A 25,379-nucleotide genomic window follows, 5' to 3' on the forward strand; every position below is an offset into this window, starting at 1 on the left:
TAAGTTGTTAACAATGCTCACGAAGAATGAACAGAAAAGCAAAAAGCCAGAAGAGTTTGAGGGATTCTGGTCCCTTATTTTTTGGAAAACATCTTCAAACAACACTTGTGCTAGACTCACACCTGTAAACTACAAACACACATAGCAGAGGTAACCCACAAATTTATTCCCTCAGCTGATGTTTTTGATTTGAATTGTAAAGGCTTTTCAGCTCTTCATAACATTGTTTGTACATTCTCCCTGTGAGTTCTAATGTTTTCTTATATAAAGACAGAGAATAGTTCAAATTTGCCACAAGGCTTAAAAACATGTAAAATATACACAGAAGGTAACTTCTACTATTGGAATTATATCCAAGGGTTCTGAATAAAAGTCTTGCTTGTGTATAAACTATGCTACCAAGATTATTCACCAAAAGAACAACCAGCTTAAAATAATAATAGAAACAGTTAAAATAATCACAGTATGAAAAAAAAAGTCTGGGGAAAACTGTTCTCTACTAGCTTAACCTGCTTACCCCTCCAAGATTACCTAGCAGAGGTAAATATGTTATTAATCTAAGGCAAGTATGACTTCACCAAGTGTACATTTTGAACCATATTCTGTGCTCCTGAGAATACCCTTCCACTGCAAGTCCTCCTACGTGTAGCTATGCAACACACAAAGCATTTCTCACTGCAGCATACAGTCACTTAATAATTACCATTTGGGGTTAACATTCTTAAAATACCTTTTGGAATGATTACTGAATAAATCTGTTCCACTGGATTAAAAATCTACAAAGAAATACCTATCATTTCATTGTTACTATATTAACTCACAGTTTTCCCTCAGGAAAACAAGAGGAAACTAACCTGATTTTCCACTTTAAACTATGTTCTCTGAGCAACTTTAGTGTTAAAATTTCTGCTAAGACAATCATTGCTTCCAATTTTCCCCTGAAGCTAGGACTGTCCATGACCACAGTTTGTTAGAGTAGTACACTGAACTTTAAACTTTTAAGAAAATGCCGCAAACAAATCCAAATAAAGTAAGCATGCACCTGCTCCCATACTTAATTCTTCTCTGCATTTGGTGAGGTTGTTGAGTCCTCTTGTTAAATAATAGTCTGAATCACATCCTGGTTTTTAAAAAAATAATAATAATCCACAAATAGTTCCTCAAAAATCTCTGGGTTTTTATTTCAAAAGTTTTATAACCAAACAGGGTTCAACTCCCGCCATAACTCTACAGATTGTTTCCACCCACACAAAAAAAATCTCAGCCTACTTACTGTACAATTTATACTCGAAATGTGTAATGCTATTTTCCAACTGAAAACAAAACGAACAGTGTGAAGAAGTGTAGAGTTCATACTAACTCTAGAGAAAATAAAGTCCAACATATCTTGTTGAAACAGCAAGTGAAATCAGAAAAGCTCACAAGGAGCAGGAGGGGAAGTTCAACCTTTAACTGAACTATTACAAATGGCAAAAGTAAATTTAGGGCCTTGAGGGGGTGAGAGAAGAGAAGGATGTGAGGGTTGAAATCCTGCAGCACTTTTACAATAGCTTTTTACAATTCTTTCATTTCCAGATGACAAAGAGTAACTTTGCAGAGAAGACAAGAGCTCCTGAAGATGAATACGAAGATATCTGCACTACAAAGCCATCATCCTTTCATCTTTTCTTCTTCCCATTAATGAAATCTAAAGAAACTACAAGAATACATAAAGGAAAAATCAAGCATTTTAAAACTCCTTGTACTAGCCCACCCATGGCCAAACAGAAAAATCACCTTATTTGGAGCATGATTGCTTTTATACTAAAATATTTTCACTAACACATTGGGTTCCAGAATCTACACTATTTATGTGCACCCCCCGCATCCACACAAACAGAGCCCCAAGCAAATAATTACTTTTCCTGTTTACGTAAAATAATTATGCAGGATTTCCTGAGAACATGATTTTCGAATTAGGGACAAACCGAACTGAAGAGTCTCTGTTTCCTTTACCACAGGAAATGTAGTAGATTTGGTTTTAAACTCAATTTATATATCAATTAAAAAGCTGGAAGTTCTTATCTGTGACTGAGTTGTGGTAACTTTTGAAAGTTGGGGGAAAGAATGCTCTAACAAGTATTTAGCTGTTGAAAATATCTTTTAGAAATGTTAAATTTAATAGCTCTCTAGTGCATGTCTGGGATTTCTTTGTAATCTTCTTGAGCAATGTGTAATATTTTGGCAAAATCCCAAACCCGCTCAGTAGTAGTAGAGAAAAGGAAAGGCTATAAAGTGAATTTGTTGTCTCTTTTTTTTTATTAGTTTTAGAAACTTTAAACATAAAAGAAATCTTGCTTTACATTAACTTCACCCTGTTGCTGCATTCCAGAAATTTAGTGCAGATTTGCATGTGCTCCATATGGATCTTTCCATATCTGCTCTACCTGGCCTGAGCAATTCCTGTGCATGTGCTGACCAGCTGTGAAGAAGGAGGGAGGGGGAAGGGGAAAGGGGAAACAACCGAGCTTTGGACTTGGAAAGCAGAGAGCTGAATTTCCTGGCTTACCCTGTGGCCCACTTAATGTCTTTGGTCAGGTGACCAAAAGAGGCAAGTAACTTACTGAGGAGCAGGCATTGGATGTCAAACAATAGGTTACAGCCACACAACATTCCAATTTCCTGATCACTGCAGCTTCAATGTGCAAGAGATACATCTTAGTTAGGCAAGGTTTTGTGGTTGCTTCTCCACAAGCTTCACTTCCAAGAGAACAGATATGACGCTGCAGTCCATATATTCTTTCTTGGTTTAGGAACTCAGTATTCTTAATTTTATTTACAAATTAATCTGAAGGGGCAATATTGGCCTCAATGTTTCCCTCACTGCTTGTATGTGGTGCAGTGTGATAAAGCTCAATGCAGCAGGATGATAACTGATAAAATCACAATTACAGGTAGTTGCATGCACTATGATAAAGAGTGATTTCCTATGAAGTATATTCTCTACATACTGTAAAGAGGCTTTTACAAACCACTAGTTTTTAATGTTAACTTGCATTAGCAGCAAGATATGTTCTTTAAGTGAATATCAAATATTGGCCTCATGGACATTACAGAATTAAATACATAGTTTCTCTCTGAGTTTCAGCACACATAGGAAAAACAGGGAACTAGAAGGATGAAAGCCAAATTCTTAACTTCTAGCACTCAAATTATCACTTCCAGCACCTCTTTTTCTTGAATATATTTTCCCAATTTTATTTTACATTAATATTCAGAAAGTATGCACACAGAATTACATTGGAAAAGAATTGTTACAATACAAATTGCTGTTGAGCAGGAAAGCCCAGTCCAAACAGCATACAGATATTCTTGCCTCTTATTCTTTTTCCGGTTACTTGTCTGGAGGGCTTAGCTCTTACCTGGCATTTTAAAAGTCCTATCACATACATGAGCAGTGGTGTAATTTCAGATCTGATGCTTCCCAGCTACAGCAGATTTTTAGCTCATCAGCTCAAAAAAGCAGCTGTCTGCAATATGGGTTCATCCATTCTCCTAGTCTTTTCTACTTCAAATATGCTTTTTAAAAGAAAATAAATTGTGCTAATCCCACAACAGTAAAAAAGCAGCACTATATTAATTCACATGTGGCAAACACAGCATCTTCCCTGCCTGAGCAAAAACTGCCATCATACCATTACTCAGTCACCAACTGCTGCCAGTTCCACTGCAGCCACTTTCATAATGGTTCCGGAGACATTCAGTCTGCGGTATTTCCAATGCTCATTACAACTCCTTTTCATATATGTTTTAAGACATTCTTGGAGTGCAGCATCAGAGCAACAACTATGATGGATATGAACAGCATTTTAAATATAGCAGGTATGAGGTTTGTATCCAACAGCCTTTTGGATATGTTTGAAGTCTGCATATCCACTGGAAGGCATGAGTGCAGAGCTTGGAAGCAGGGTCATCAGAAATGGTTTTAGGGTGGAACATCTCGTGCTGGAATTACAGCAGATGGTACTGAGAATGATTATGTTATGCCAAGCCACATAGATCTCTCAAAAGGTTGGCTTAAAAGCTGTGAGATGCTCTAAAAGGAAAAAAAAAAAAAAATCAGTACTTTTCTCTTCCAGGATTTTTGGGGCTTCAGGGAGAAGCCACCTTCCCTTCCAAGTCCTGATGAGTTGATATTTTACTGATGAGTCTGGTAAATCTGATATACATTACCCCAAAAAATACCATTTCCATCCAGACAGTAAAGTCTCACTAAATCAAGAACAGGATCTTGATTCCCTCAAGGAGTTGAAATCAAACATGCAAAAATCAGACAAGTGAGTAGGTTTTTATTAAAATGGAGGGCAGAAACACACAAAGCCTAGCATGCTGCCAAGTCAGCTTGGGTGATTATGTGAAAGAGTCAGTTGTCTTCTTTTTCCACCAAAACAATTTTTGGAACTCATAATGGAAAAAAAAAAGAAAAAAAACAATCCAACAAACAAAAAACAGAATTGGGGAATCAGAAAACTGGTAAACTGACACAGAAGAAATCAGTGTTTTAGTATTATTATTATTTTGCCACTACCATGATTTTCAGGACCCGGTACAACAACTTAATGCAGGGCAAAAAAGACATTTGGTACATCTGTCAATATTTAAATATCAGAACCTCATTTCCACAAAGTTCTACTTCATAGCAAATATGTTGTCTATCCAGTTTCTCCTTTTACTATTGATTAGTATTTAACATAAAACTTGGAAGTGGCACATTCCTCAAGAGGGTATTGTTTTAACTTCTATTTCCATGTGAAATTCATAAACCCTAGATCAGTAGTTAATCAACAGTCTTCATGTCCTGTAAGTCATACTTAAATTCTACTTCTAAAGGATTAAATTGGATTTGAGTGATTAAGTCTTCTGAAGATGCTCAGCAGAATAATCAATGCCATCTGAAACTCATGACCCTCTTGACTCTTATGAATGTTCACAATCTCCAAGTGCAGCCCAGCTGCCTAGTGTTTACTATAAGCACTATGTTACCAGTTTAATTGCTTACTTGCATTAAAATAATACCTACTGACTCTTATGATGCACTACACAAACATATACTCAGTGAACTTATTAGCAAAGATACAAGAATACACCAACATGCCAATGTACAGGTGAAACTGTGGCTAAATTACAAAAAAGGTGTGTTGAGACCACACTTCTGAAAAGAAGGTTTTTTTCAGTTGTCATGACCTGCTAAGACTTCTTTTACAATCCTTGCAGAAGCAGCACTCATTAGCAGCATGGGGGCAGAAATGATATACTAGAGCTTACAAATGTGTAAACACGGTGACTGGAATAAATAAAAAATAAAATCAAGCAAATTATATGTGAGCACTTTCCTCCCAGAAAGACACACATACATCACCCAAAAGAACCAGAGAAGGGGCAGCAGCCAATAGTGACTTGCAGAGTACGAGTATGTGGATTTAGATGCCTGTCTTTGCTCACCAGACTGCAGTGAAGGGCAGTACCAACTTAAATAAGGCCATATGAGGAACAGGGTTACCAACTGGTTGGGTATTCACCCAAAGGAGAGAAAAAAGGATATATATCAAAATGGCTGGACTGCAGGACTGAAAATGTTTGCAGCTAACTGGGAGATGACATCTGAAAGCAAGAGAGTGAAATTTAACAAGGAAAATCACCTGGGAGTTTCTAGAACTAGCCATGAGCAATTCACTCACATGAGTAGTTCACATACAAGAGTAAAGGATCAAAAAATGATGTTTCACAAACTGAACATTGCTCCTTTGCAATAGCTAGGTAACACCAAAGCAGTATTTTAGAAGGTCAGCAGAACCTGTAAGATTCACAGAATAATCTTTCCGTTGTACTTCAAGATGATAAAACTGGAGTTGGAATAATGTACTACATTTGGTTCAGGATGTCACAAAAATGAGGTCCTCCAAAATGAAAGCAGAGAGAATATCAGTAAATGCTGGAAAGCATGATCGAAGTGGGAGACTGAGCAAACTGGGAATGTTTAACCTAGAGAAGACTGTGATACACCAGCCATAAAAGATTACTGAAAATAGGAAGGAATTTGGCTCCTCTCTCTTAGAAAGCTTCTCTCGATGTGTGATCTGCCTCTTCCTAGCTGTGATTTAATCACTTCTTGCCTTGTGTGCCACAAAGATAAAGAACAATGAAGAGCTAAAGCTGGAAGGTTGTGGAGTCCCAGCACAAGTGTGCAGAACAATATTGTTAAAAAATTACCTTACATGAAGAAGGCATAGCCCCATCCACAACTGTTTGTCTATGATTGTTCCCTGCCTGCAGCATTGAAACTAGCTCACATACTTTTTACACTGCACTACTGAATGCCATCCAGTCACACCCTGAAAGACAGGAACAATCTCTTCTGAACAGCCTATGAACAACTTGCTATTTAAATAAGAGACCAAACGGGAGAAAAGTAGATGGAAGAGATCAGCTCTTTCACAGAGGAAAGGCACAAGAAAGTGGCCTACTCAAATGACAACCGCAGGAGTTAAATCTAAAAGCACAGATGAAATCTGGTAGGAAAGACAGAAGTAGAAAATCTCAAAGTAACCACCAGTCTATTACTCACTGCAACCTGGAACTGGTGATTTCGTGAAACTGCTCTGCCTTGTAGTACAAAAGGATTAGAAACCCAAGTCAGAAATCATACACCTATTTTACAAGTACATGCAGAGCTACATTTCTGAGTTTCAGTCCAATACCTTGACCACAAATAATTTCTATTATCTTTTTAAGTCTGACAAAGGCCTATACAACGGATGTCTAAAGAAGCTCATGCAAGATGCACAGGAAACCACTATAAAAACCACCAATGTTCTCTGTTGCTTTCAGCACCTGGTACTTGAGAAAAGAAACTATTTAACTGTTTTCTCATCATCATTATTACTTAAAACTGTTAAATTGCAGGAAATAAAATTACTTAAGAATCTCCAAGGAGTTTGAAAAGCTAACAGTGAAAAGATAGCATAATTACGCATGAGTGCTATGAGGTATCACTAATAAGATTCTCTTAAGTTACCTGATCAGATTCTTAATACACAGAACTCTGCTCCTGCCCAAGGCTACTCTCCTTGTTCATGAACAAAATGTATCAGTAAACACTGTATGTATTAAATAAATCTCAGACTCTTTCACGTTATTGACCATCATGTGATGGTCACTGTTACTTCTCATTTATCCTCCAACCTTGACAAATATATGAAGGTAAACTGGGTATATAAAAACGCATAAGAGCAGGAAAATCAGGTGAAATCCTAAGATTAGTTCAAAACATTCACTTCTATATTAAAAACCTTCACATAAAATACTGTAAGCCCATACACAAAAGAGGAAGAAATTGTGGTTTGTGGAAACATTAAAACAAGACTCAGGTTCCATTGTTCTAAGCCTCAAGCTAAATTAAAATGAAGCCTCTGTCCCAATGACCTATGTTAATAACTTATGTGTACTACAAAAGGCTTTGTTGCATTGTTAAAACTATTATTCATGGTCAAAACACTCTAGCCACTATGATAACCACATATGCCAAGGATAAATTTAGCAAGGTCAAAAAATTGTCTCTGCTTAGAAGAGACATTATCATACAGACTAAGACTGGTATCTATAATATTTTATATTCCTTGTCTTCGTGTTAGATTTTAACAATGTTACATAGATTCAGCTAATGATTACTTGGAAGTCGTATCAGCCTATTTGTTTATTATTATGGCCATTCCACATGGCCACGGATTGTGCAAATGAAGAATCACAACTAATAACTGACTGTGTATCAGTCGTAGAGCAATTAAAGGTTACTCTTGTGTTTCTTATTTTAATCTAGCAAAGAACAGCCTTTCCACTAAGATAGTTTAAGTCATATTCTTTACCCTGGTAGCTTTCTAAAATACAAAACAGAGAAATCACAAATATGAAATACAAGGTTGGCCTTCCATACTCTTACAAGACAAGTTTTTGGAATCTCAGACTTCACCTATCTCGAAATACCCAGGAAAAGAAAGATGAGTAATGATGTAAAAATAACACAGAGAAGTTTGAAAAGCTCATTAAACTCACACATGAATATACTCATTCAAAATTTGAGTGCCCTAAACTTACTGTAGCTGACATAAACCGAGATCACAGTTAAGACAATTGTTTTGGCTGCTGCTACCTCACTTCCAGCACTGAGTGTCTTTGCAGGTTTTGCTGGACTGGGTGTCATCAGTGGAACTATTCAGTAAAATGATCCATGGTGAAACAAAGCAAAAATCATGGATCACAAAGGAACATCAAGAATCTTTTAACAGTAAATCAAACTAAAGCTGTGACTGGTAACTAATCAACAAATTTAAGCATAAAACTACATGTAGTTCTCCTACCCTGGCAGCTGAACAGCTGAGAAGAGGAGACAGAGCAATGGGACAATGTTAATAAACGAAAGCAAACTATTCTCAGGTGTCTTAACAGCGCATGAAAGCTTTTCGTGTTACTCAGAAGCATGTAAAAACACCTAAGGCACACACCAGACCTGGACACACCCCTTCAGAAGGTGAACAAAGTGGAAACTGTGTCAGAGAGAAAAACAGAAAAAAATACAAGATGTTTTTAAAAATATAAACTTTAGGAAAACATGAATGATCTGGCCTCACAAAAATGAGGAAAGAAAACACTGTACATGAGCACTACATATATTTTAGATATGTATAAACTTGCTACAGACAATATAGCTATCAACTGCCATAATGCAGCAATAACTACATAGTCAAACTAAACTGTCTATATCCAAGCACTAACTTTCTTCTTGAAAACAATCATTTCTTCTCCTCCTCTCGGTAAGAACAGAGAACTAACTCAGCAAGTATTTTGAAACTTCTGGTGATGACAAGCATCTGTCAAAAGCACCTTATATCTAAGTGAAAAACGGCAATGAGTTAGACTAGATAAAACTCATTTTGATTCCCTTGGGGATACAGAGGTAAGATCAATTGCTCTAGTTTAATTTGCATTATAAGAGTAAATTCCACTCAGTGAATATTTGATGTTTTAGGTGATGGTCAGGAAGTATGGTTTTGTATCTTGCCTTCAATCATCATTCTCAATACGACCAAATTCATGTATTCTAGCAAAAGGCCTGCCTATCTTCAAATGTAAGCAAATCATAACAATTTAAGTAATAATAAAGAGTTTAATAATAGACAAAGCCTTAGATTACAATTTCTGCCTTTCTATCATCATGAAAAAATACCTGGTTTAGTATCCTGTTACATATGAGTGTAGCAAAGGTCATGAAGATGGACATTAAAAAGCAATGCAATTTAAAGCTTACTTTCATAAGTAGATTTAGCATTTAAAACATTAATGCTTTAGTGAGGCAATAGGACTGAGATTTCTTAAGTATATATATCACTTATGCAAACAGAACTGAAGCTACCCCCTTTCCAATTAAATTCCCAGACACTGCCTCTGTAGTGCAGGACCACAGTTGTTATTCCAGCACAGCTAAGCTGATTGTAGAAGGAATGCAGTATTTTTAGAGGAAACAATATGGCCCATGGCAAATTTGTAAGTATACATCAGTGCTTGGAAATAAACTAGGTGACCAAATTTGTATGACATGTCAGCTCAGTGTGAAAAGACAGAGTCATCCTGCAAAGCAGAAATCAGGTTTGTGAAGCAGTGCTCAGTATCAAATACATCTAGAGATGCCAAACAAGATTCATAAACTCCACTCACAGATTGACCAACTCTGTGAACATCTTCACAGGATATCATAAGCTCTTCCATCAAAAAAATGAGAACAGATGTGATTTACATAGCAACTCCATTCATTAAACTAGCTCTGGATAGTCATGTTTCAAAGTTTGATGGTGACAAAGCGCAGACCTCAAACAGATGCATTAAATGTGAGCAGAAATGCAATTCACATGCTGAGAGAAGGAAGAATCTTGCAGTGACATGCAGGGAGCAAGCATTTTTCTAGGGAAGTAAATGCTATGTGAAAGTAAGTGGTTTACATTCTTGAGGACCATATGCAAAAGAGTGAATCAGTTTCAAACACCATTAGGTTTCTGATAGCAGATGGTTCCCTTTTGGCTGAACATCGGTAAAGGTTCTTAATCAGGTCTACAAGTACAGTGAACCTTCACATTGCTGAAAGAGAAGCATCACTCCATTAAAAGCAAGTTCATAAGCAAGTGTTAATCCCCATGCAATGTAGCATTTATCATTTTTCATGGAAGTGCTCATTCCAAGAGGATTATCACTTCCCCATCTTGCCCTCTGGCTGACTACACAGGGCAGAGAAATTCTTTATTCCATATGGAAGGGGAGAAGGAGGTTGCAGGAAGCTGTGATCTCTAGCTTCCAGTTTTGCTGTAGCTACTCCAAGTAGAAAGTGCAAAAGAGCACAGGCCAATGTTGCAGCAGTTGCTCCTCAATGAGAGTACAGATATGGGTTCCCAGAAGCTGTCTGGCAATTAGTAACACATGTCATACTACAAAGCCCGGGGAAGGGAGGTGGCAGGGTGCAAGCGCTCTTTGCTAATATCTGATGGTCAGATGCACCTTGGAGTGGTCCACACAGAATTTCACTTAAGCTTGATTAAAACAATTCTATCTGAAATGCCTCAGATTATTAATAAGGTGACACAAATCAAGTACTGTAAGCACAGTTCTACAGCTAAGATCCATGAATATATAAATCCACTTGTGTAAGTTTACAAAATTTGAGCCACCTTCCCTAATTAGCCATGCAGTTTTCTGAAGAAGTGCCTTTGAGGTATAAAGAGTTTAGAAAAGAACATGTTTTTGGAGCAATTATACTAGTTATAGGATACTTTTGCTTCCCTTTGGGGCATAACGTCCTTACCTCTATACACGTCTCTCTCTGCAGAGCAGTTACAGACTACATGCAGCTCACTTGGGTACTCTTATATAACAGATCTGCTCATACAACGAGGTAATTGTAGGCAAAAGCATGTAAAGAGAGAAGTTCTAGACTAAATGGTATGTCAAACACATCACAAAGACAATCAGAATATTATTCTGTAACATGCCACGCATATATAAGGCCAAAAGCACTGCATATACAAAAGCTGCTAATAATGGTGATTATTTGTATTTGCCATCCTACACGGTTCCTGTGAAATGCTGCAACAAAATCGAGATTACATGAGTGACATCTAGTGGACATACTCTTCCATAACAATCAACATCTCCCAACCAAAACTCACAGGCTTCAGAGTAAAGGCAAGTGCACCTGAATATCAGTTAAACAAGGGTAAGATTATTCCTGCGTTTTCTTACGTATTACTTTTTCCCTTTTTCATGAAGTTAATATCATCATGTGGACATGCCTTACTCTCTCCTGCAGCCAAGAATGAATATCATTAAGCATAAATCACCACATCCTCAAATTCTTAATAAAATACAGCTTTAAAAGATTGTGAATACTGCCAAAGTCCTTACTCATTTCAGTCATTTAAAGTAATTTCTTCGTGTTTCACTGCCCATTATTGACCAGAAAGCACACATTTGTCCTGCTTGTACAACACCTTGCACAAGGACTTGTGGTGTTTTATTAGGGCTTCTAGCTACTATGGCAATGCAAATCACTACTTATATATGCATGATGATTAAGTCAGGAATCACTGAGAGATATTTCTGCACACAGATTTCTGAGTTCTCTTTCAGACTGTTTAAACATCTTTTAGCTTTCCAAACTGCTGAAATTTGTAAAGCAATCTACTGTTACGTTGCCCTAAGAATTACAATTTCACATGCATCCTCAGCAAATGCGTTTGGAGGCAAACCATGCTACTATAAATAATATAAACTAGATCACTCTCCCCACCAACAAACAAATGTGGAAGAAACAAAAAAACCAGCATATACAAAAGACAAATATGTCCAATAAATGATACTAAACATAAGTTCACCTGTGTTCTGTGTTGGGGAGGGACTTTTTAGGTGAGGAGGAACTTTTTAGGATATCAGGTAGTGACAGGACTAGGGGGAATGGTATAAAGCTGGAAGTGGGGAGATTCAGGCTGGACATGAGGAAGAAGTTCTTCACCATGAGAGTGGTGAGAGCCTGGAATGGGTTGTCCAGGGAGGTGGTTGGGGCCCCATCCCTGGAGGTGTTTAAGGCCAGGCTGGATGAGGCTCTGGCCAGCCTGATGTAGTGTGAGGTGTCCCTGCCCATGGCAGGGGGGTTGGAACAGGATGATCCTTGTGGTTCCTTCCAACCCTGACTGATTCTATGATTCTGATGACCAGTTTCATTAGAATTCTTCTCATGTCACCATGGACAAGGGACAGACTAATAATCTGAATGTACACTCAGTTAAAACAAGGGCAAATACATGCATCAGTTAAATATGTAAGTATATATAAAAGAAAGTTTTTGAGAGACGTAAGTGTCTGTGACATTTCCCATGAAGAAATAAAGAATGAGACAATCTCATTTATCAGCTATCATTCCTTAACAAAACATCATGATTATCCATACCTGTTTTTCAAATTCAAATTATAAGACACATTAAAAAATACCTTGCAGATGTTGCTTAAAGTAGAAAGGTACAGGAAGATTTCCTTCAGGAAAAAAAATTAAGTCTTAAATTAAAAATGTATTTCATGTCCATCTGGAAAAGTTTCTGTATACAGGTAAGAAGCTGTCTATTCTATGTGAAGATAAGGTCAGCGTCTTTAAAGTAATGTCCCTGTGACATGATAGGATATATATGAATGAAATTACAACTACATCTCACATGGTACACTGAGCACATATTTAAAAGTGCCTAAGGCAAACATACCCATTTGGTTTCCAGGCAGCTGGTCTGCCGAGGAGAGAGGCTGGTCAACTCAGCAAAGGAGAGTCATCAGAAACATACCAATATAATGTTGTCAGGTTTGAAAAACTAGAATTCATTGCTCATCAATGAGTAGCCTACTACACAGATTCCCACAGATGATTAACTAGACATTTTCATTGACTAAACCAAAGACTTTCAAAACCCACCAGGATGCGTTCCTTTGTGGCATGCCCTGGGTGATCCTGCTTTGGCAGGAGGGTTGCACCTGATGATCTCTGGAGGTCCCTTCCAACCCCTAATATTCTGTGATTCTGTGAAAGAATCCCTACTCCAGCACTTCTTAGCAAGCAGAGTGCCAAATGTGATATCTTATAATCACAGTAACAGGAAAACATTTGTGCAGTTGGTAGTTAATCTACTCATACCACAGTAAGGCACCTCTGAAGAATCCAATGAGTATATCTACAAATAGAAAGAGAAACTTGTCCAAAACCAAAGAAAGTTCTGCAAATTGTATCCTTGTTTTTTTGTTTGACACGAGGATGACACAGACCATTCTGTTCAGAATGACTTAGCCCTTTCCATATTCTGAAAATATATTGAAGTATACTTGAGAAGACCTTGGGAGTCCTAGGAACTAACAAAAATAAAACCATACTCTTTAGGGGAGGGGATATGTGTAAGAGCTTGGTCTCCTATTTTTTGCAGAGACTTTCATCATTAAAGCCCAAGAGAAAACAGCCCTAAACCTTGCCTTTGAAAGTGCTGCTCAGTTGCTTGGGTGTCTGAAGGCAGGGTGATAAACTGCTACAGGAAACATCCTGGAAACATGCAGGTTACAATAGACTTTCTCAGGGGAATGAAAGTCCGTTCTGAGTGGGCTAACTGGAAGATGAAAAAGCAAATGTCTAGATCTTGCATGTGGTACAGACAAGACAGCTATACTACTGAAATAACAAAAATTAGGGAAGATCTTATAACGCCAAATGGAAGACACAAATACAACTTTACTTTTCAACACAATCATGTAAACTGGATGCTTTTAAGCCCCTGATTTCCTCTGGATAATCACAGAACAGCTGTAACTAAACAAGGTGTCTCATTATAGCAACTTGTTTAGTTAAACCGCACTAATTAAATGTTTAAGGTACAGCCCAGATCTCAAGGTTTGTATTTTAAAGCTTGAAACCTAGCAAACTGGGATCTGGTTACATGCACTATCACAGGAGTGACCTATTCAAACCACAGTGCTTGGATTAAAAAGCAGATATGCTGAAAGCAGAAAATTTATCATGAAAGGTTTAGCACCCAAAAATCTATTTATAAGGTTGGTTGATCAGAATTTAGAGTTCTCCATCCCTGTGGTACATTGCAAAGCTCACCTTCACTGCAAACCTATGGCAAACCTTTAAAAACAACTTTACAGGAATCCTGAAAGCCACTGTACACTCAAAAGAACCTCAGGTCTTTTCTTTGGTGATGAGCATACAAGGCTGAAAACTCAAACAATTCAGATGATCATGCCACAAAGTCAGCATGTGAACAGCAATGAGGGGAAAAAAAAAAAAAAAAACCTTGAAAAAGAATTAACGTTCTTGCACACTACTTTACATCTCACTTACTAAGAGCTTGTTGCTCAGACCAGAAAGAGATTTTCAGAAGTGCCACACATCTTGGTAGTTTCAGGACAGAGAAAATCCAGCTGTCTGTTAATGCTCATTTCTTATGTTTTTAAAAATAAGAAAGGTCAGTCTAGACAACACATTCAGGGAGAAAACATGCTTCTGGTTTTCAGTCAAAAAGCTACAGGGAATACAGTGAAATTACAGACAACTAAAAGCTAAATAGGAAAATAAGAAATAGGAAAAACAGAGCCTTTTGCAATGCTATTGTGAATAAAATTATTCAATTGAAACTCAATGAAACAAAAGCCCAGTAGCATTCTGTATATACCACTGAATGTGTTATACACATAAAAAATGCACCAGAACACTTACTGCAACAACTGTACATTTTTAAGATTAATTCAACGTATATATTTTTGATTAAATTTTGGTCACTACTGCAACTCTGATCAGGCTTCAGTTACACAAAGATGGTGTAAATTATTTAGATTTTGCCATTTTAGTTCTATAAAAGGATCTTTCATGTTTACCCAATCTTCCATGATTTAACATAGTCTGACACTTTTTAGCAGGACTGCAGACTCTGTATCGCTTCAAAGATAAAAGTTAATACCTATGTGAAAACTCAAAATACAGCAAGTAAAAACAAAATAAAATTGAGGACAAACGGAAAAAAAAATTCTATCACATGCTTGTTCTAAAATAGACAGAAATTCCATTTTCTGAAATGTGATTTTTAATATTTCAACACATTGTGGTTGACTTTCAAAAATATCTTAAAACCCCCACATTTACTTGCAGCCTAAGTATAGTTTATGTTAGTAAAGTAAAAATAATCTCTAGAAAGCATAATGTACTTATGGTTACGATCAGAATTATAACCACGCTAACTGATGGAACGTTAACAGATGAGCCATAAACACATACATGCATCCAACTCCACCCATAGTAAATCCAAGCTAATTACTGGTTTATGGACAAAGAAATTCAGATTTAAATTCTTCATAATGTTGAAGTAATATTTCTAATATCTACTACAGAAACAGCAGACAGAAACACAGGAAGCACAGTTTAGACAGGACTTTTTTAGAAGCTATTTACATATTAATTTGGACTCAATCAGAAGATTAGCTAAACCAATCTCCTCAACTTTTCTATATCTAGAGAGCTGCTTATGGGAAAAAAAGAAAAAGAAACAGAACATGCTCATTGCATGCTTTGCTTTTAATCTTGACTGTGAAAAAACAAAGGCAAAACAACATAAAAGTTCATCCAAATACAGTCCAGTGAAGATAAAGCATCTTGTTTAGTATGGTTTTTGGTCTTGCTTATACAAACTTCAGACACTTCAGATCTGTTTTATACAGTCAACACACCAAAGTTCAAAAAGGGTTGCACCAAAAGGTCACATCACAGAAATGCAGCAGCACATAATGACTTCTGTAGTGGATGACTTGTTAGATTGGGTCATGCAGAGCTGGCTCTAAAAGACATGGCTATACTGATAGATAGATATATATATAGATAGATATATAGATATAGATAGATAGATAGATAGATAGATAGATAGATAGATAGATAGATAGATAGATAGATAGATAGATAGATACCTCTGGTTCTGCCAACCAGAGGTGTATGCATTGTACCTGAGACAAGAACACTGCAAAACCAGGCACCTTTGCAGATAGAGCTGCAACGTCTCTCCATTAGTCTGAGATCATCTGCAATCTCTTCTAGCTAATTCATAACAAGATGGTTGACTATGCAGTAGAACGTACCAGGAAAAGCCTCCTCGCTCAAGTAAACATAGCTTTTAGAACAACTGAATTTGGTTTTAGACCTGAGAAGGCCTGGCTGTGATGCTAGTCAGTGATAGTGTTCTGATGGGAGATTTTTTTTGCTTCACACTTTCTACGGCCACAAGCAGCAAATCTTTTAATGTTATGATCACCACCATCTGCACCTCAGAGAGACAACACATTGAGTTTCCCTCATTTTCTCTAAAAGAATGAAGATGCTGGAGAAACTGAGTGTTGTTTAGGAGCAGATTTTCCAAACAAATGCTGGGAACTGTCCCTCTCAGGATTTAAAGGACTCTGGCCAGAAATCAAGAAATCTAGGCTCTCCTTAGCTTGCTTCAAACATGACTATTTGATGAAAAATGCCAAAAATTATGAAATAAATAATAGAATTTTGTAATTAAGTATATGTCCAAATTTCCAAAAGTTAGCATGACTTCCATCAAGAATACAAAATGATCAGCTAGAAAAGAAGAAAATTTTCTATGTTTACTGGAAGTTTTCCCATAATAGCCAGAAGTAAGATAAAACTTGCAGCCTTTTTTTTTCATCTTTGCTTGTTTATATGATAAAGGTCATGTTATTTTTAAGGGATTTCAACTCTTCATTAGATGTAGCAGACTATGACTTCCACTGGAGAGATCTGAGGTCTGGTTAATTCCTTTTGCCAACCTGGTGTCTCACCAAGTCACAATGATTTGTAGCAAAATCAACAGTATATGACAAATATGTAAAACTCCCAGATGTTCATGCTCATTTATATTGTCCTTGTAGACTCATAAGACAAAAACATCAAAATTCAGAGACAAAATATTTCAGTTTGGAACTGGTATGGAAGTCAGCTAACCCTTTTTAAAAAAGGTTTCTCTGTCAGGTGAAAAGCAATCAAATCATCATGCTAGCTTTAAAGTCATCCAGTTTCAGCAAACACCTTTGATCTATTTCAGTGTCCTGTTACTAATCTACTGCTGATGAAGAAACATGCAAAATGCAGAAATGACAATGAACAACAGAAACTGTCCTACCTAGACACAGACAGACTACAGAAGGTCATGGGAAAAGTAAATCCCTTCTCAGTCTCATAATGCACAAAATCATTTATTCTATGAGCCAAAAACCCTTATGTTTTCTGCTTACCTGATAGGGAACAATACTCCCATGAGCAGTACCCCAGCGTTTTGCTTCAATTTTGCAATTAAGGTAATTAGCTGCTACAGAAGTGAGACATGCAACCTGAAAATGGAGAAAAAAAAATATTCAGGAAAGCTGAAATTTCACTGACAACTTCTCTGAGATTTCTGTCTCTTTATATGTACTTCAGATACAGAAGTTAAAACATTCACCCCACGGAAGTATCTTTTGTATATTACATATTATGTATACTTTCTAAAATACGGACAAATTCAGGCCACGGAAATATTTGTGTAACTACAACTCAACAAACTTGAAAACTAATACATATCCTATACACACTAGTAATGCTATATAAATTCAGCATTAAATTACCCTAAGAGATAAGACAGTATTGCCCTTAATATTTTTGCAGCAAAGAAAGAAAAACAGTGTTTTGTCCAAAGTCTAGTGGGAAGCATGATGGATTTGTGGGATAGAACTCACCATTTCCTGAACCTCAAATCCCATGATTAAATCACAAAGGCTTTTTTTTTTTCTCAGTTTCAAGATTATCTTTCTGTTTTCTCCTATGCTTCTCATTTTACATGTCCAAGCTATGGAAAATACTTCTAAATTCTTCAGCTCCCCACATGCTCTGTAATATTAATTAAGTGGTAGGCCTTGATAAATCATCTGCCATTAGAAGATAAAGAGAGATTTATCAAGTTGTTAGACAAAACTGGAAAAAATATTAATTTGGTGAAAAACACGGCATGCTAATTTAAGAACCATAATTTGAGGGAATGAATATATACTTTGTAAGCACAAATATATCTTGGGGAACAAAAGAGAACATTTAAGATGCAATGATGCAAGAAAATCAGTGGTTGTGTTATGATCAATGGCAGATTCTTCTTAGTTCTTCAGGAAGATAGTGTGGGGCTATATCTGAAGCCAAGGTGCAATAAAGCATCACAGTTAGCATGCAAGGTTATCACTAATTCACCAGACACAATATATTTGCTTTATGCTGTTAGGTAGTTGTGCCAATAAGAGCAACTGCTTGCCTAAACAATAGGCCACATGACCATTTCTCCCCCAAAATACTATTTTCTTCATAGTTCTCCCCTGTATGGAAGAAATTTGCCAATGATCCCAGTGCTTACACTGTTCTATGCCTAGTAATAAGTCTAATCTGCATGAAAACATGCAGTAATTAGCTCAGAGTACACCAAACTCATTCAAATATGTGCGTTCTATCAGAATTTCCAGAAAAAGAATGTCATTTCATCTTCTCTGTTCTCCATATATGCTGAAAAGGCAACGTGAATGTGTCACTCACATCTAAAGCAAATATTTAACTATGAATCACCAATACAGTGACTAAGTTCAGCAGAAACCCTAGGAAAACATACAGCAAATAAGAATTTAACTGCTTCCAAACACTATAATCATATACTAACTACCAATGCAATGCCTTATTCCCAAGTACTGTTGAAAAACACTTTGTAGTCAGATTTCAGCTGCAGCTTATTATAGCCTGGTGTCATTTCATTCAGCTAAAATGTTGAACAATGTCTACTCTGTCCTTCAGTCCCCAGGAAAATCTCAGCAATTAAGGAAATTATTCTGGGAGTACGCAGAACGAACTTTTCCCCTGCATTTGCAACCTTCTTCAGCAACACAGAATGAAACACACCATTATTACAGAGTTTAATGAGTCACCAAAGTATGTGATTTATTAATAACACATACTCTAGACCCATCGTTCCTCTTGGTCCTTTCAAATTGGGGTCACACTCCATAGCGATATTTTTTCTACCAAAGAAAAAGGCTATGCAATGATGATGAAATATTAATTGTCAGATATTCTTCTGTGTTTGTGTGTAACACTACACAGTTGCTGACATGGATCTGATGGAGCAGGTCCAGAGGAGGGCAACAAAGATGATTGGGAGGCTGGAACACCTCTCCTATGAGGACAGGTTGAGGCAGTTGGGTTGTTCAGCCTGGAGAAGAGAAAGGTCCAGGGAGGCATAATAGTGGCCCTTCCAGAAGGGTACCAGAAGGAGGCCTACAAGAAGGCTGGAGAGGGACTCTTTACAGAGGCCTGTAGTGATAGGACAAGGGGCAGTGGTTTGAAATTAGACAAGAGTAGATTTAGATTGGATGTTAGGAGCAAGTTCTTTACCACGAGGGAACAGGAACACTGGAACAGGTTGCCCAGGGCCAGTTGAGGCCATACCTGGAGATATTCAAGGTGAGGACTCTGGGCAACCTCACTGCAGGGGAGATGAAGTAGATGACCTTTGGAGGTCCCTTTCTACCCAAACCATTCTATGATTCCATTCCACACAAATTTCAATAACAGGTGAGATCCTGTATCATCCAGTATCTCACTGGATCCAGCATCCAGTACCACAGGCTTTTACTTTTAAGAACAGGACAAAGGCATGCTCCATGATACATGCATTTATCTTTTCACACTTCTGGAAGGAAATGCTATATCAAATGTAACTCTGGAAAGAATATAGCGAAGGAAAATCTGCTGAAACAGAAATCCTAAAATTTTAATATTGAATATAATGAAGTCAAAATTTCATTCAATTCATTTGTTTATATTCTATGCTGTGGAAATAGAGGTATGAGTTTCGTAAACAGAAAGACTTCACAGAAATTTCACAAGAAAATGTCTACTGTTTTAAAAATTAATTAATTAATACAATTTTGTAATTTGCCTCATCTTTCTCAATGAGACAAATATAATTTTTTCAGTGGTGGGAAACACACACACATAGATTTCTCCAAAGTGCTGTTTCACAGTACAGTAGGAAAGAAAACAATTAAAAGATAATATTCACTAGACATTGGAATTCTGCTACTAAACCTTCTGCTCAAACACTTGTTTCAGCAGCAATAGAAGCAAATTTCAGGGAAGTCAGAAGCTTAGTAAAGAGTGCAATTTTGGAACAGTTGCTTAGACTATATCAAGGCTTCAGTTCAACATGGTATTCAGTCTGAAGAATTTCATTTCAGTCAACGTACCAATCACTTGCATGAATGCATATGCTTATGTGTCCTACTACTTCACTTATTACTGTTTGTTTTCAATAAATCATGAAGTGAAAATGCTTTTTGCTCCCTTTGGCATCCTTTTTCTGAGTTGGGTATCTTGTTCATAGCCAAATCAGCCAGCCAAAAAGAAGCAGCAGTAGTAGTATTATCATCGTGATCACACAAATAAACATACATTGACCACATCAATGTAAATATTTCATTGCTTTGTGTTTTATCTATAAAGACACTTAGTTGGGTAACTCTGTGGCCTTCTACTCTTTTCATACTAGCTCTCTAATGAATTCAATATCTCATGAAACCGCTAAAGACAGTCCCAGGACTACCATGCTTTTCCCTTCCTCTCTTCCTGCCTCATTGTATTCCCTCTGGTCTCTCCAAAGACTTACTCTCACTAAAAAGACATTATGGAAAAACCCCTTCAGTGTACAGATTTTATGTCCTTAATAAAGAACAAAAAGAATTTATCTACGTATATCTTAACTGCTGTTAAGCAAACTGCTGAGCTCAAAGCATTAAAATTAAAAAAAACCCAACAACCAAACATTTCTACAGACGTCGTATCTTCTGGGGGGGAGGGGGAAGTCTTTAACAAAATAAGACTACTTCTCCCAATTCTCCTGTAATTCAAGACACAATTAGGACCTCACTGTCAGAGATACTTCTTGCAGTAGGAATATCTACAGTACAATCAATCTCTCAAAATGAAGTTTGGGTGCATCTGTACTACATATTTAGCTAAGTATTTTTAAATCTATATTTAAAACTGCTTTCTGGAAACCTTACAGACCCATTCCTTTCCTCCTTTAATTAAGAAGTAATCCTTAAATGTACCCTTTGGACTTAAATGCTACTTAAAGCTGATGTAATAGAATGATACAGACATATCTGTGTTCATTTGCTTGCTGAGACATCTATGAACTGTAAATAACCATTATCAAATACCTACAGTTAAGCATTTCTTTTTTTCACATCAATAAAGGGAACATACACTTCAACATTCCTTTCTGATATTACTGTTGACGGCCAAATCACATATTTGTGTTACATACCTAGTTAAACAAGAAGAAAGAGAGCTGCATTAAGGCCTGGATAGTTATGCTCAGTTTATGATGGAATCAGACAGATGGGAAACAAGATATTAAAAGCCACAAGGTGAGCAGACAAAGCAAAGAGACAGAATTTCAAAAGATTTTTTTTCAAGATAGCACATCAAACATAATTTATTACAATGAGTTCACTGAGTCAATCAATCATTTACATGCAACTTCAACAAGTGCATATGAATAACAAAAGGAGACAGGTAACTGGTAAGAGGAGAAAATAACATTGTAATTATATTCTTTACTTTCTTCTGCCTCCAATTTTGTGTCTGCTTTCCTTACACGTATCTTAAAAAAGCTTTGACTCTCAGCCAAGTTATATTTTTTTTCTCATTTGCCTTTTTTAAAATGTATTTACTTTTTTACAATTCTTAAAAGTAGGTACGTAGACTATATTTTACAAACTTTGAGACAGAGGCATTTACAGCACAGATAACTTATTTTACACTATAGCACTGAAATAATAAGACAAATATGAATTTAGAACTTTGTAGAAAAAAATCATCCTGGAAAATCTCAGAGCCTTCTGTTGTGCAAAACCAAATTACTGTTTTGCACATTTTCCCCTTTCCATGTTGCAATGAATAGGTTTGACACCAATAAATCAACATTCAAGTTTGATTAATTTTGCTTTTGCAGTTGCCCTCCATCACCCTTTTCATGGATATGCATATTGAAGCTGGTTCCATGAAAATGTGCATGGGGTGACTTTCAGATCATTTAAAAAATAAAAAGAATTTTTTTACAAAAATTCTATCTCTACCAAAAAAAACCCAACAGTCCACTTACAAGAAAACCCCACTCTTCTAGTTGAAGCGTGAAGGCTTAATCACAGCAGAAGTAAGCTCTCACTGGTTTGCAATCACCTCACTGCTGCCATACAGCACATGCGTGTTTTGTGTTACATTCTAAGCATTGACCCAGCTGGTTGTGGATGTGGCACCGTGCCACAATGAATGGTGCTGTTCTATCAGTTTTTTAGGCAGGCAACTGTGTTTTGAATGAACTGGGCTACAGGAACCACAGCCTTGCATAGAGGCAAGAAAGCTACCACAATTCAAGGCAGCTTTCCACAGGGGCCCCGCAAGAATCCACAGCCTTCCTAGCAGCTCTCAATAAACACCACCTTAAATCCTGCCTGGAGCTGAGCGCCCTGCAGGACCTAAAAATCAGCTCACAAGTGCCACACAACCAGAGGTTGGGCAGACATCCCCACCTACAAGTAAAGGCACCTCCCACAAAGGAGCAAGACTTCACTATGGTGCAATTACATCCACACTAGGCAGCGGCAGCAGGTCTGACCTCCTGAGTTCACAACTGCTGTCCCATAATCTCCCTCCATACAGGTTTTTCCTTCCCCTTCAAGAGCCAATAGTGCTGTGGCTGCTTTTAACCAGTGCTCTGCAGACCAGCAAATTCCACGAACAACTCTGAGGAAGTCTGAAAAAGCTAACTAAAAAAGCAAGACTACTATTCACATCGGCTAAGGCTTACTACTAAAGAGCCTACAGCCCCTGTTAAAAAATGTCTGTGGTTACATTATGAGCACTGTGCTCTGGGTAAAACCAGCAAGACCATCAAAAAGCAACCAGGAATTTACCCTTCACAGACAAAAACTCCTGGCATTGAAGCACCAGCAAAGTGTATCATCCCAGCCACACACAGAATCCTCTAAGGACAAAATCAAACCCTTAATGACAACCAACCAGGTCACATATTACGTTCAGGGCCTTCCAACCCAACACTTATGCAAGTATCCAACTCCGTGGCAGAAACCACATGCAGCTTGTGGGACTTTCTGATTGAAGTTAGCCACTTGATCAAAGAGCACACTGCACATCACAGTCAGGAAATTATGTGCTAGGAGGTGCTCAATGAGCTAGAAACAATTAAAAAATACATGCAATGAGAAAAACAAGGTAACATATTTGGAACCCCCATCTTAAACACTGATTCTCAGAGAGGAAGAAAGCTAAAGATTGTGAAAAATGGACCTTAAAAAGTATCTACATAATTGAGCACTTTAAGCGTGAAAGTGATGGCTGAACACAACTTTTGCAATATATAATTAAAATGTATAAATTAAAGGGAAAAAAATTAAAAGCTGAGGCAGTTTCAAAAACACAAGGTATTTGCACACCAGAGATCTGCTGAATTTAGTGAAATGCAACAACAAAAAGAACTGATCCACATTTTTTTTTAATGAGCTTCTCAGAGCTTATAAAAGACCAGAAAGAACACTTCTGTGCTTCCCACAACATGGAGATCATCTCCTGATTAAGACTCAATTAGCAGTACCCATTGCGAAGATTCACGCAACTAACAGATGTAGGACTTGAAATTTCAAGGATATATATAATTCAGCATTCAGCTTCAAAAGAAAGGAAATGTTAAATGGACTCCTATCTCTCATTAGTCTCCACTTTAAAACAAAACAACAAATCTACACACACTCAGATAAATTTCAGATGAAGGATCAGAAATAAAAATCCTGACTATAGAACCTACTAGAGAGTACTGACATGAAAGAGGAGAAAAAAAAACAAAGTATTTCTTTTAAATGAACTCTGGGTGGAGAAAGTGACATTTTAAAATGAAGAATAAATTACATCGTCTTGATTAAAATAAAACACTCCTAAGTAATCAGCTGTTTTTGAAAGTGTAAAAAATCATACTACTTCAACCACTGAAAAATTCCTGTTTCAGGTTCATGACCACACAGGGACAGCTCTAAGGAATCTGCCACTTAAAGAAACAAACAAACAAAAAAAAAAGGTGTTAAAGATAATGTTCAGGTTACAAAAACCCAAGAATTCCAAAGTGAATCTGTACACTCTGTGCAGGATTTTAATCCACTTATATACAAACCTTAATCATATGCTCCTACAGCATTTCTCTATTACATTTCTGACTCATTTGCAGGTACTTTTTGAATATTTAACTTTTAACTTCCTTAGGAATACACAGCCCAAGCAGTCCTCCAAATCTCCCAGTGAGTCCCTACCAGCCTTCATGCACATCGTACGTGTTGCACCTCATGTCACCCTGAGTTCCATTTAAAAGACACTTCCCTGAAACAAGGGTGATTCATCTGCCAGATTTCAAGTTTCCACTCCAAAGAATAAAGGCACTGAGATTCCCAGGAGGACAAAATAAAAGCCATCAACGTATTTTCCCATAACTTGTTCCTGGAAACAGATGAATCGTTTTAATACTAACTTTGAAAACAAATCCCTTTTTGGCAGTTCCATGGCATGGAAAATTCAGCCAAAACAGTTAAAACTTTGGCAAAGTTATAAAAACTAAAATCAGACTCTGATAACAGACATATCAAACAACGTTAACTATAAATGACACTTCTACAATCATTTCCTCAAGTCTCCCATCTTCTCTGAAGAAAGAAATATATCCACTGAATATGAATCACAACTTACTTGTTTTTTAAGTCTGCGTAATGATGTCTGGTTGTATGTTACAGATTATTAGAAAATGGCACAGGTTACATTCTCAGAGTCTCTTCTACTCATGCAGAGAACCACAAATATACTTGCAAAACAGAAGAATTTGAGTCATGGGAGGTGCACCCAGGTAAAGGAATTCTTCCACTTAGGGACAGACCTCCTAGAGGAGGTAAGTAGGTTGAGGATTATCAGGGACTGGGAGAGAGAGACTACCAGATCATACTGTATCTTGCCTAGGACAGGCCCAGCAGGCAGACAGGACCAGTGGTTAGCAACCTGCTACATCACTTAGACACACACAAGTCTATGGGGCCACCCAAGGATACTTAAGGAGCTGGCAGAAACACTCACCAAGTCATTCTCCATCATCTACCAG

The 25,379-nt window shown here is 37.2% G+C and overlaps 1 protein-coding gene across 1 annotated transcript in view; it reads right to left on the minus strand.

The window, feature by feature from the left end:
* The window catches only part of SUGCT (succinyl-CoA:glutarate-CoA transferase), a 308,741-nt gene that overhangs the window by 232,553 nt on the left and 50,809 nt on the right, over positions 1 to 25,379 (minus strand). Inside the window, exon 9 of the mRNA XM_054385138.1 lies at positions 17,389 to 17,484. Coding sequence (XP_054241113.1) covers positions 17,389 to 17,484 — 96 coding nt within the window. The remainder of the gene's footprint in view (positions 1 to 17,388; positions 17,485 to 25,379) is intronic.

Source organism: Indicator indicator, chromosome 11, assembly GCF_027791375.1.
Source record: "Indicator indicator isolate 239-I01 chromosome 11, UM_Iind_1.1, whole genome shotgun sequence".
NCBI classification, from domain to species: Eukaryota; Metazoa; Chordata; class Aves; order Piciformes; family Indicatoridae; genus Indicator; species Indicator indicator.